This window comes from Macrotis lagotis, chromosome 4 (assembly GCF_037893015.1).
Source record: "Macrotis lagotis isolate mMagLag1 chromosome 4, bilby.v1.9.chrom.fasta, whole genome shotgun sequence".
Classification (NCBI taxonomy): Eukaryota; Metazoa; Chordata; class Mammalia; order Peramelemorphia; family Peramelidae; genus Macrotis; species Macrotis lagotis.
Genome location: NC_133661.1, coordinates 192925394 through 192938474, shown reverse-complemented (window position 1 = coordinate 192938474; position 13081 = coordinate 192925394). Strand labels below are relative to the sequence as shown.

General features: G+C 37.3%; 1 protein-coding gene across 1 annotated transcript in view; it reads left to right on the top strand.

Annotated features, from left to right (window-relative positions):
• The first annotated feature begins 2056 nt into the window (after window positions 1-2056).
• ARHGAP11A (Rho GTPase activating protein 11A) overlaps window positions 2057-13081 on the top strand; it is a 32585-nt gene continuing 21560 nt past the window's right edge. The window contains exons 1-6 of the mRNA XM_074235041.1: window positions 2057-2241; window positions 7477-7547; window positions 9410-9506; window positions 10050-10303; window positions 11132-11295; window positions 11645-11791. Coding sequence (XP_074091142.1) covers window positions 2113-2241; window positions 7477-7547; window positions 9410-9506; window positions 10050-10303; window positions 11132-11295; window positions 11645-11791 — 862 coding nt within the window. The 5' untranslated portion in view covers window positions 2057-2112. The remainder of the gene's footprint in view (window positions 2242-7476; window positions 7548-9409; window positions 9507-10049; window positions 10304-11131; window positions 11296-11644; window positions 11792-13081) is intronic.

Sequence of the window (13081 nt, the reverse complement as noted above, 5' to 3'; positions counted from 1 at the left end):
AGACCTTGGGCAAATCACTTAACCCTTGCCTTGCAAAAATAAAAAAAAAATAGGGGTAGCTAGGTGGTGCAGTGAATAGAGCACTAGCCTCAGGAGTCAGGAGTACCTGAGTTCAAATCTGACATCAGATACTTAATAATTACCTAACTGTGTGACCTTGGGCAAGTCACTTAACTTCATTGACTTGCAAAAACCTAAGAAAAAAATAAAATAAAAATAAAAAGAGAACATATTTACTTCAGTTCAGGCAGGAAGTTTGCTTCCATATGATAATTGGAGCCTAGGTAAATTCTACCTTAGTAAAGGAGACCTTAGGGGAGCCCTCCCATACTTCCAGTTTACCTTCCTGTAGGGTTGGGAAAGATAAATAGCTATTTGGCTGGGTTTAGGAGATTTGAGTCCATAAACCCTTTTCAGGCATGTAACCTTTGTTCTTCAACTCCTGCTGACTCCTCTCACTGATAGCAAGATAAATCCTATCTCTCTGTTTACAAGTTTTTAAACCTCAAATTTCATCACTTCCCCCAAGGTACTTTGTGCAGGAAGTCTGCCATTATTTTCCCTTCCAGGTCCATCTTTGGGATATTAAAACCTTTCGTTTGAAGAGGGCTTTGGATTGCAGCTAGCGTTAGATTGTTTACCATAGCTGCGTGATCCTGGGCCTCAGTTTCCTCTTCTGAAAAAATGAGCTGGAGAAGGAAATGGCAGGCAGCATCACTGCCAAGTGATGTTTGCCAAGAAAACCCCCAAAAAGGGGTCCTTGGAGTTCTGGGGGCGAGCACACTGATTGGGGGCTGCAATTTTGGGGAGGTTGGGGATGGATTCCCGACTTGTGGAATCCCTCCAGATGACGTCTGTGTGTTTTGTGATAAGCCTCCGAGTCTCTGATAAATCTCTCCCAACACCTGGAAATCCCAAACTAAGCCCCGGCGGGGGGGGGGGGGGCTGGGTCAGACCCCGGCCCTTCCCTTTCCTTTGGGGCCTGTCTTAAGTTTCACTTTATAAATGAGCAGCGGGACCCGGGGAGAAGAGTCATCCTCGAGGAAGGCCGCGGATTCTTTATGTACAAGCAGGCGGCAGGGGCGATGGGGCAGAGCCTCGGCGTCGTGCCGGCCCCGCCGGACCCTCCGGCGTTTGGTGCTGCGCCCGGCTGTGGCCCGGATGGCCCGGACCCGGCTCTCCCAGACCCACGGAGGAACTTGCCCAGCGCGCGGCCACCGCGGCGGCGCCCAGACTTCCGCCTTGTCTAGGCCCGGGCTGGACCCACCCCGGGTCCTCACACGTGGAGGGAGGGTTAGGTGTCTACTGTGAGTGCCTGAGTATTGTCAGCGAGATGCGCGAATTTCGCACACACTTCCAGTAAACATCGTTAAGAAAGAGCTAGGCCCAAGGTGATCGGTTTTTTTTTTGTTTTGGCCCCCCCCCCCCCGTGACTGGGCTCCCTGGGTCCGGCCGGGCGCCGAGTCAGGCCGCTTTTAGGCGCCTCTTGGGGTCCTGATTTTGAATGGCGAGCTGACCAATCAGAGGCCGCAGCGAAGGCTGGCGCTGCCGTTTGAGCCTCCGAGGGTGTCCGGGCGGCGATCTCCCGCTCGGGCGGCGCGGGGCGGCGGGCTTCCGGGCGGCCCGCCATGCGCTGGCCCGGGGCGCAGCCAGGCTGAAGGAGGGCGGCCGGGCGGGAGGTAGCTTCCGTGCGCGCGACGAGGCGACGGCGGAGAGCGGCCAGCCCGGGCGGGGCCCGGGACTGGAGGCGGCGCGGGAGCCTGCGGCTGGGCCGCGGGCCGGGGCCGGGGGCGCCGCGCCGCCGCTGAGACTCGGGGGGCAGGAGGGGGCGGCGTGGAGGAAGGCCGCACAGCCGCGGGCGGGAGCGGCCGGAGGGGTCGAGGCGGGACGCGTTGTGGAAGGGACGGGGAAGGAGCGCGGCCGGGCCTCGGAGTGGGGAGGCCGCGGCGGGGCTCGGGGGAAGGGGGCGCGGGAGTGGCGGGTGCAAGTGCAAAGGGAGCCGGGCGCAGGGCGGGGACGCTGAGGGCTTGTAGCAAGTGGAAGGGCTGGTGGCGGGGGAAGGTCGAGGCGTGGAGGCGGACGAGGACGAGGAGGAAGGGCGGGCGCGGCGGCATGAGGGACCGCGGGCTGCTGAGGCTGGCCTTGGCGCAGCATCTCCGAGCGGCCTATGGCATAAAGGTCAAGGGCGGCCGAGGACAGCTGGCTCCCGGCCGGCGGGAATCCGCGGCTGTGGCTCCTGGGGTAAGTCCGGGGAAGAGGACGGGGGGGGGGGGGGCACATGGGTCAAAGCGACGCCTTAGTTTGGTTCAGAAAAAAGGACGGAATGGTGACCAACATCCATATAGAAAACTGTGCCAGGCGCCGTGGCAAGTGCAATTATATAGCCCGCTAAGCTATATTATTCCCATTTTAGAGATGGAGAAACTGAGGCTGGTTTCGACCTTAAGGGACTTGTCTCTGTGTTGGAGGCTGGATTTTAAACCCTGGTCTTCCTTGACCTAGCCCTCCTGGCCCACTCCCTGTTTAGAAGTAGAAAAGAACTTTGGAGTCTAATTCACTGTTTACACAGGAAACAGGCCCAGAGATTAAGTGGCTTGCCCAGAATCATCAAGGTAGATATGTGTGTGTGTGTATATATATATATATATATATATATATATATATATATGTATATATATGGTATATATAAGGTATATATATATATATATATATATATATTTCTCTCAGAACCTAGATTACTTATCAATCTTACACAAGGATCTAATATATGCACCATTTGGTGAAGATCTCAAGATTTATTATCGATTATAACTAACTTATTAGAGTACCTTAAAGTTGCTCCATCCTTACAGCCACTTTTTGACGTATATACTATACTATCTGTATTTCAGGTGAGAATCCAAGACTCATAATGAGTGTTTGTGTTTATTTCTGAGACTTATAGGCTGTCAGTAAGGTTTGTTCATTTAAAAAGATGGTTGCTTTCTGAATGGTTTTTATATAAACTGGTAAATGTGCAGGAAGAGTTTTGCTCAAATACTAGAAATGGATATGTGTATATTTGTAAGATTATTTAATTTAGCTTGTAAGTGGTCCTTTTGTATATGTTTTATTTATTTCTTATCATCGTTTATTCATTTATTTACTTTACTTGTTTAAGTTTTTGCAAGGCAATGGGGGTTAAGTGGCTTACCCAAGGCCACTTGGCTAGGTACTCATTAAGTGTCTTAGGCTGGATTTGAACTCAGGTACTCCTGAGTCCAGGGCCCCTTCCACCACCTAGCTACCCCACCCCCCTTTGTGTATATTTGTTAAAGTTACACAGTGTATAATGATTAATTGAAATCTCCTGATTATACCAAAACTTAATATTTGGTATTGTCAACTTTATATGTCATAAAACATTTTTTTAACTGGGTAGTTATTTTGAGTTTTTTGTTTCTACTTAGAATTATTTACCGATATGATAGTCTCTTCAGCTGTTTCATTCACTTTCTACCCAAGATTGTATATATCATTTAGATAGTATTTTCAAAAATTACAGGAAATGGAAAAGATTTAGGGTACTTGATATGAACCATATATTTTTTGAGATAGCATTATTACATTCTAAAAATGAATAAAAGGGACTAAAACGATTGAAAGTTAGAGGCCTTTGCAGAACATAGCCCTTGATTTTTTTCCCCCCCACTCTAAAAATCAAGATATTTCACAATTTAAAAGAATCTTATCAAGTATCTATACCATGTTTTCAGTATGGAACAATACTTAAGATCTTGTTACTAGAGTAGAAATTGACTAGTGGGCACATTGTATCAGACAAAAAGTCATTACTCAAATATGAGAATGCACATCATTAAGGATGAATGTCTTATATGTTTATAGTAACATTTTATACTAGTTCAAAATAATAGTTTCTAATACAAAAATTTATGAGTTTCAATTTATACAAATGCTTAGACTTCTGCTGAAGGCATTGGATTAAATCTATGTAGTGTAAAAAGCACTAAGCAGGTAATTGGGATTCTTGCAGTATTCAGCTATCATTGCTTTGTACTCCCCTATCTATATCTTTAACTCTAGTGTTTCTCCTCAATATCCAGCCTTGAAGCACCAGCTGCATTTTAGTCATTAACAGGTGGATGTCTCACAGGCATCTTTAGTTCAACATTTCCAAAATAGTACTCATTTGATTTTCCCTAAAAACCTGTACCTTTCTGAAGTTTCTCTTTTTCTTTTGAGATCCTGACTATTCTAATTAATTTGATTTGTGAACTTGAAATCAACTTTAACTCTTCATTCTCTCAACTCCTGTATCTAATCATTTCTTGATTCCATCTACAAAACATCTTTCTAATCCTTCACTCCATAACCCTAATTCAAGTAACTTCTCTCCTGGATTATTATAGTAGTTTCCTAATTGCTCTATGTAGGTCAGGTTTCTGCCCTCTGCAATCCATCTCCCACCTAGGTACCAAGTGATTATTAAAGCATAGGTATCACTGTGTGGTTCTTTTCTTCAAAAAGATATAGTTTATAATTAAATACTATAGCTGCCTTGTTGGGATTTGAAGTTCTTCAAAAACTGACATCTGGCAGTCTTTCCAGGTTTATTACACATTACTCTGCTTTTTTTTGCACTATGTGGCTAAATTAAGTCTATTTGCTTCCATATCTTTGCAGAAGCTATCCCATCTGTCTAGAATTCTATTTTTCCAATCTTTGCTTCTTAAAATCTTTAGTTTGTTTCAAAGTTCAGCTGAAGTCTAACCTACCCTTTTCCAATTTCTCCATACCCCATTTCCCAGTGCTCCCTCTCAGTTATTTATATATTATGTATTTATTTATGCATATTTCTTTCTTTCCCTCTACTCTCCTCTCTTTCATGAAAAGTATTTTCCTTGTTTCCTTGTTTCATTTTTGTTATTGTATCTTTCTTTAGAGCCTAGTACATAGTAAACATAGTAAATGTTTAGTAGATGTTTGTTACATGAACAAATTTCTCTCTTAGTGACCTCATCAGCTACCAGGATTTTAATTATCTTCTTACATATGACTTGAAAGCCATTGTTAAAAAGCTGGCCTTGAAGCCAGGAATACCTGGATTCGTGGCTTGCCTCTGACTTAGACTTCCTGTGTGATTCTCTGACAAGTCACTTAATTATTCAGTGCTCTAGGCATTTAAGCACTATAGGTTGCAGAGAAGGTGCCAGTCTGCATTGGCAGAATAAGTATCTTCATTTGGGAGTTCTCTATATTAGTGAAATCACAGGTCCTATACCTAACCCATGACCTATGTTGATGACTTACATACTACATGTCCAGCCCCAGTTTCTCCTTTGAACTTCTGTCCCACATTGCTATTTACCTATTTGATATTTCAGACTTGATATCTAAGAATTAATTCAGTTTCTGGACATTAAAGACTAGCTGTCCCGGAGATATATCAAACTCAACAGGCCCGAAACATCTCATACTTCTCTTCAGACTTTCCTCTTTCTACTCAAAGCCATCACAATTCTAGTCTCCCAGGTTCTGAAACTTCCTATTTCACTCTCACTATACCTTTAACTCCTAACTCCCAATATGTCTAAACAATTGCCAGATTTCTTGTTTCTGCCTGACCCTTTTTTCTATTCACACAGCTACCTCCTTAGTTCAAACCCTCACATTTAAATTACTGAACTGTCTACTAATTGTTCTTTCTGCCTCAAACCATTTCCTATTCCACTCTTAGAAATTGCTGCCAAAGTGATATTCTTGTAGCTTAAATGTGACCTTGTTAATGTTCCTTCTCAATAAACACCTGTGATTCCCTATTACCTTTAGGATAAAATATAAACTCTACTAAGCTTTTAAAGCCCTATCTTTCCATCCTCATTATATGTTACTCACTATACCTTCATCCATACACACTAGCTATCTGTGTCCCTCATGTACTAGATATGTCTTGAGTCTTCCTTTGCAGTTGCCATCTCCACATGCCTGCAATTCACTCCATTTTCACCTCTGCCTCATAGAATTTCTTCTTTCATGACTCAGCTGAATGAAATATCACTTTCAACCTTTTCTGATTTTCTTTCCTCCCCTAAAACATGCCTATTTAACTATTTTGTGCTTAATTACATTCCAGAACATAAGCCATTTGAAAGTGTTATTTGAATTTTTTATCTGCAGTGCTTGACTATATACCATATTATATAGTAACAGCTTAACAAATGATTATGGATTGATTTTTTTTTTAAAACACTGTAAATGCTTTTCTCTAATCCTATCAGTTTATAGTAATGGGATGTTTTCTAAATGAATCATTTCCTTAAATGTTTAATGTCGACTTAGAGAAAATTTTTAGTCTTTAATTCTTTTAATACTTATGCATATATTATTATTTACCAGGATCTCAGAATCTGATTTCAGATTATTAACAATAACTCATTTTTATAACATGCAGTTTTATAGTTTTAAAAACCTGCATGTTATAAAAATATGTTATTTTAATAATTATTAATACTTATGTGGGATTATATAATCTTTAAAGAGACGAAGTGACTTGTCAAAGACTACATAATTAATAAATTAAGTTTGACTTGAAGTTCAGGACTACTGAGTACAAGTTGTTCCTCTGGCATACTCTTAAGAAAATGGTGTATTGCAAATAGTTTAAAAAAATTAATAAAAATAATAGGAAAGAAGATAGAAGTTCTTTGATCAGAATTTTTAAGGTTTGCTTTCAATATTTCTTGGAACATTTGTTAGAAAATTTGTAACTTATATAATTATAACATTCATCATCCGCAGAATTAACCCAGCGTGTGTGTGTGTGTGTGTGTGTGTGTGTGTGTGTGTGTGTGTGTGTATAACTTGCAAATCACATGATTTGAATTTGCTTGCAGTTTGTATTTACAAAGCTGTGGAAGGTGATTTAAGAAAAACATACGTTTTAAAAGGTACCAGTAGGGAAGCCTTAAACTTACTTAAGGCCTTTTTAAAAAAAAAAAGTTTAATAACGATACTTTAAAGTATGTTAGTAGTGATCTAAATGCTCTGTTACTTCTTCATTAGCATAATTGTTAGACATTATTTATGTAAGGTATGTAGTTTAGTATTTGATTCTAGTAGTCTTGTTCTCAAGACTCCCTGTCACCAAAGTCAATTATTATGCCTTTTAGTTTATATGACTGATTAAATCTCATAATCCTAGTTTGAGTCTGTTTTTTAATTCCTTCCCTGAAATCGTAAATTTATCTTCCTTTTTTTGTTTTTGGCTAGACAAAGGGGTTAAAGTGACTTGCTTAAGGTTATACAACTAGGTGATTAAGTATTTGAAGATGCATTTGAACCTGAATTCTCCTGAGTTCAGGGCTGGGGCTCTATCCATTTGCTGCCTCTTATCTTCCTTTTTAAGTAACAAACATTCTTTGCTTATACCTGTAAATTTTTATCTTGACACTTATAGCAGATGACTTTACATTTTAGGGAAAAATATTTGGAGTGCCTTTTTCTGTGCTTCCCCAGTCATTTATACCAGAATATGGAAACATTCCAAGGTAAGCAGAGTATGAAAGTAAGCATAGAGTATAATGTGAATGTGAATTTCAAGGTTCAAAAATGAGTTGATATTTCAAATTGGGATCTTTATGTTGTAGTTGTTTATGAACTTCATAATTCCACTTTGAAATCTATACATTAATGATAATATATTGTTGTTATGATACCCTACCTGACAAATAGACATTCAGTAAATGTTTATTAGATGAATGCGTATATTTGGAAAGAAATGTAGTATAAGATTAATTATGTTTAAATTGAGGTACTTAAGCTTTTGTAAATAATGATCACAAAATGTTATTAAAATTCATTATGAAAATATTTAATATTCTATTAAAAGAATTTCTAAGTATACATGTATTGAAAAAATGATAACAAATCTCATGTTAATAAATCTGTTCAAATCTTATGACTTCTTTACTTCAGAGAGCTGTTGAATCTGTAGAGGTAGCCTTGAATTGTTTTTTAGTTGTTTTCAGTCAAACTGACTCTTTGTGACCCTATTTGGGATTTTCTTGGCAAAGATACTAGAGTGGTTTTGCTATTTCCATCTCCAATTCATTTTACAGATGAAAAAACTGAGGCAAACAGGCTTAAGTGTCTTGTCCAGAGTCACTAGTGAGTGTCTTGAGACCAGATTTGAACTCAGGAAGAGATGTCTTTCTGACTCTAGGCCCAAACACACTATCCATTGGGCCACAGAGCTGCCCTTGTAATATTGATACAACATGTATTATTTACAGACAATTTTTGAATATCCTTCTGTCTGTTCTATATATAAAAAAATATAATTTCTGTCTTCTGAAGATTGAACAAATAATATTGGCAAAGAAATAAAGGTCCCACAGAAAAGTAAATAAAAAAGTAAATTAAATGAGATAATAATAGAACCTATGAATAAATAAACTTTTTTTTAATGGAACTTGTGTTTACCCAAATTTATCCATTTTCAAACTTTCCTGTTTGATTGAATGAACAACCCCCCCCCCATTTTCCAGGTTCAGAATGTCAGTCATCTGTCAATATCTTTTCTTTGATTCCCTACTCCCACACCTTTTCAGTCCAGTTAGTTACCAGGTCTTGTTTTTTCAAGTCTCTTTGTTTTAAATCCATCATCTAAGATGCTGCCAATTTGATGTTTCTAAAAGAGGTTGTCTAATCAATACTACTTTAAGTTTCAGGAGCTTCTATGGTCTGGGATAAATATAAAATCCCAAACTTTGCATTTAAAACTTTTCGTGATCTAACTTTCACCTACCTTTCTAATCTATTTGCTATTATTCTTCTTTATTACACTCAGTCTCCTGCCTTTGTTCCTTTGCATAAACTGTCTCACAGATGTATAATAAATTTTTCTCTTTACTTTTACCTCTTGTAGTCCCTGGTTTTTCATATTACACACAGTCTTTCCTGATCTATTTTTCCTCTTACTCTAGTTATTATGTCTCTCAACTCTACTCTATATACTTATCTATGTATGTAAATGTTGTACATGTTGAGGGGAAGGAAGTTTTTATCTATATATCTGTGGTGTCTAGGACACCTTGCACATGGGATGTTAAGAAATGTTGAATTGAATTAAAGAGTTTGCTGTATTTCATGAGGTGATAATCAGAGGAAAGATTTGCTGGTGTGTGTGTGTGTGTGTGTGTGTGTGTAGTTATATAATATAGTTTATAGGGGCACAATAGGTTTTTAGAGATGCTAACAACAGTTTTGGTACCCTTAAAGAACAATGTATAAATTATAGGTCAAGTGTCAGAGTGGTGTCTTCACAACTAGTTGATGCACCTTGATAAGCATATTCATTTACCATGACTTTTGTAAGATCAAATGCATTGATAAGACCTGCATTTTTCAGTTTCCTTGTTGATGCTTGTACTTCTTTGGAAGAGCATGTTCATATTGAAGGGCTTTTTAGGAAATCTGGATCAGTTATTCGTCTGAAAGCATTGAAGGTAAGCATATTACTTGACTAATTTTTTTTCTTTTCATAGTTGTCAAATTTTGTTTTTGTTGTTAAAGTTCTCAGATTTGACATGAAGGGTTTATGATTTTCAAGCAGGTGAATTCTCTCCCACATCATAACCCATATGACTTATTAAATAATTGCTATGAAGTTGTGTGAGGTACTTCATGTACAGATAGTTATTTTTAGGAGAAGGGTTTGAACCCAGGTCTTCTAATTCCCAAGCTCAGCCTTATATTCATTCTTTCACACTTCTCTTTGGTGTGAATAATTCTCAAAGATATAGTTGTGACAGAAAGCCCTCTGAGGAAAGTTCTTGTAGCTTATATGAACACTGTAAAGAAATTAAATATTTTTGATTGTTGGTCAGGCTTTTTGATATGTTTTTTAAAATTGACCAGAAGCAAATAAATAAAAGAAATAAAGTTTATTTACTAAGAAAAAATCCTTATCCTGAGATATAAACTGAGTTTTTTTAATCAAAACAAGATCTTAAATCAAAAATGTACTAAAGACTTGAAATTTATTTCAGAGCAAATTGGATCGTGGTGAAAACTGTCTGTCTTCTGCACCTCCGTGTGATATTGCAGGACTTCTTAAGCAATTTTTTAGGGAGTTGCCAGAACCCATCCTTCCTGTTGATTTCCATGAAGCTCTTATCAAAGCTCAACAGTTAGAAACAGAGGAGAAGATTACTGCTACAGTGTTGCTTTCTTGTCTTATGACTGACAGTATAATTTATATATTACGATACTTCTTTAACTTTCTCAGGAATGTTTCTCTTAGGTAAGTAAAGATCAAGCACAGAAAAATTTTAACTATGGGGGAAACTTTAAGAAGTTAGTTGTTCTAAATACCTAGCTATTTATGATTTAAAGCACCAGTAGTTTTTTTATTTCAACTATTTGAGATAGAAATGTTTCCTAAAATTTATTTACATACTTCCTTATCTTCTCAAATGGAATAAATTGCATACAATTTCATTTTTTCATCATCTTGAATGTCAGTACAACTATGCCGTAATATGGTCATCTCCTTTGATACAAGGCAGTTATCTTAGAAGGTCCATCATGTGGTATCATTTTGAGTTCTTGTTTCTGATTGTTTTTAATCCTTTTTCTTTTTTTCCCTTTGCTATTACCTATCACTTCTCACTGCTGTTATTGTGTTTACCTGTAGCTAGGTTCCTCTGACTCCTTCTGTTTTATTACTACTAATCAGTCTTGAACTTTGAAACCAAATACAGTAGTCCAGATTCTTATTTTTATGTGTTAAATGAAAAGTAAGTATTGAGTGAGGATTTTGAGAAATGTGGCTGTGAATAAAATACTAGTTTTACATGCATGGATACACTTTATAAATTATTTTGTCTGTTTAGAAAATTTTTAATTTTCTAATTCTTTTTTATCATTTCCATGTTGTATATTGATCCAAATTGAGTGTGATGAGATAATTTCCTAATTTCCTAATTCTTAAATTCCTGATGAGCTTTAGTATTTGCTTTATACATAGCCAGTAGAGTAAGAGTCTCTACAAATAAGGTTATTGAAATTATATCTTAATTTAAATTTTGACTACATTTAATAGTACCTACTTTTTTCCCCCCTTTTAAAGAGCTGGTGAGAATAAAATGGATAGCAGTAATCTTGCAGTAATATTTGCTCCAAACCTTTTACAATCAAATGATGGAAATGAAAAAATGTCAGCCAACACAGAAAAAAAACTTCGATTGCAAGTTGCAGTGGTAAAGACCCTTATTGATCATGCAGCTGATATTGGTAAGAAGTGGTGAATTGTCTTCAGTGCAGTTTCTCCCAGATGACCATTAAAATTTTTGAGGCAGCATGTTATAGTGGAAAGAGCACTAGACTGAATTAAAGGATTTAGGCTTCAGGAGAACTCCTAATTCTTTTGCTTGCTCCTTACATAACCTTGGGGCCAGTCATTTAATCCCTCTGAATCTCAATTTTATCACTTTAAAATTTGGGTGGACCAAATGACTTTTGAAGCTTCTTTCAGTAGTATCTATGATTTACGATCCTGTTCTATTAGAAGTTTAGCGTAGATTATCTTTATTTTTTTAAACAACAACACAGTAAAATCAATATTGTCCATGTTGTCCTTTAGGGCGTGTGCCAGAGTTTATCATAGAAAAGATACCAGTCATGTTGGGTCTTGATGGCCCCTATTCTACTCCATCATTAGATGGCTGTGAAGAAGGTGAATATGAATCTCCTATTGAACATAAGAGAAAGAGAAGACAGAGTGTAGGTGGTGAGTATTATTATTCTTCAAGATTAACTGACTATTCAACAAAAATTTAGTGTCTTCTGTATGTTAAGGACTGTGAGAGATGTAAAGAAGCATATTACATTATTGCTTCTTGATACACAATCTAATTGGAGAGATAAGACATAAACTCCTAGAATTATAGAATTTTTGAGATAGGAGGATCTATTCCAGACTCCTTATTTTACTGCTGGGAATACTGCTCCATAGAGGTTAAGTGACTTGTCCAAGATGCCACATAGGTAATTACAAAGACAGAATCAGACAAAGCTTCAGTTATTAAAAAGTTAAAAATAGCAATATGAAGAAGTGTAAGATTATGTTAAATGACTAGTACAGTTAAAAAGTGCCCCAGGCTTGAAGAGAAATAACTTGTTAGGAAAGGCTCATAGGAATTTTATTTGCTTACTCAAATAAGTGTAATATTTGGCTTGGATGACAAAATCCAGATGTGGAAGTTCATGATATTTGTGGGAGACAATGAGTAGACTAACTTTAAAGATTTAAGTGGAGGAGCAATAAGTGATGAAATTAGGAAATGAGCCTTTGGATACCAACAGATTAGATTTTATTGTGTTACAGATATCAAATTTAAGATTTGATCTTTAAGTTTGACCAGAGTATTAATAGAATGGAAATAATATTTTTGGGAGATTTTCTAACAGTACGCAGGGTTATTTTTAGGCCAGAAAGACTTGCAGTAATCTAGATGTGAAATAGGAAAGATTTGGTCTAAGTTGGTAGTATTAAAAAAGGGAGGAATAGATAAAAGTTATATTATAAAGAAAGAGTTAATAAAACTGCAACACTTTAAAGTCAAATATATTTTATGACTCATATAATTTAAAGTTACAAAGGACCCTAGAGAGCATCTATTCTAAGTGTCTTCAGAAGCAGTTTTTAGGATTTAGGAGGATGATGACAAAAACTCTTTAATTCTTTTGCATTTGGTAGATTACATTTTCATAGATTAAACCTTAATAAATCACACAGATCAGGCAAGACCAAAATAAAACTTAAATCTTGTAGAGAAATTATAGCTTAATACAAACATAAATCCAAAACAATTTTTTATTTTTAAAGATAGGACTATATACATTAAAATGCCAGTTTGAGATTAAGCCTAAAACCTATATAATTTATATGCCCAGTACCTGACACTTAATAAATAATAGTGCTTAATAAATGTTTGTTGACGGATACACAAAAAGAACAAATACAAATATAAACAAATAGAAAGAAAAATAACAATTACCTCTTTCCATGTGGTTTCCT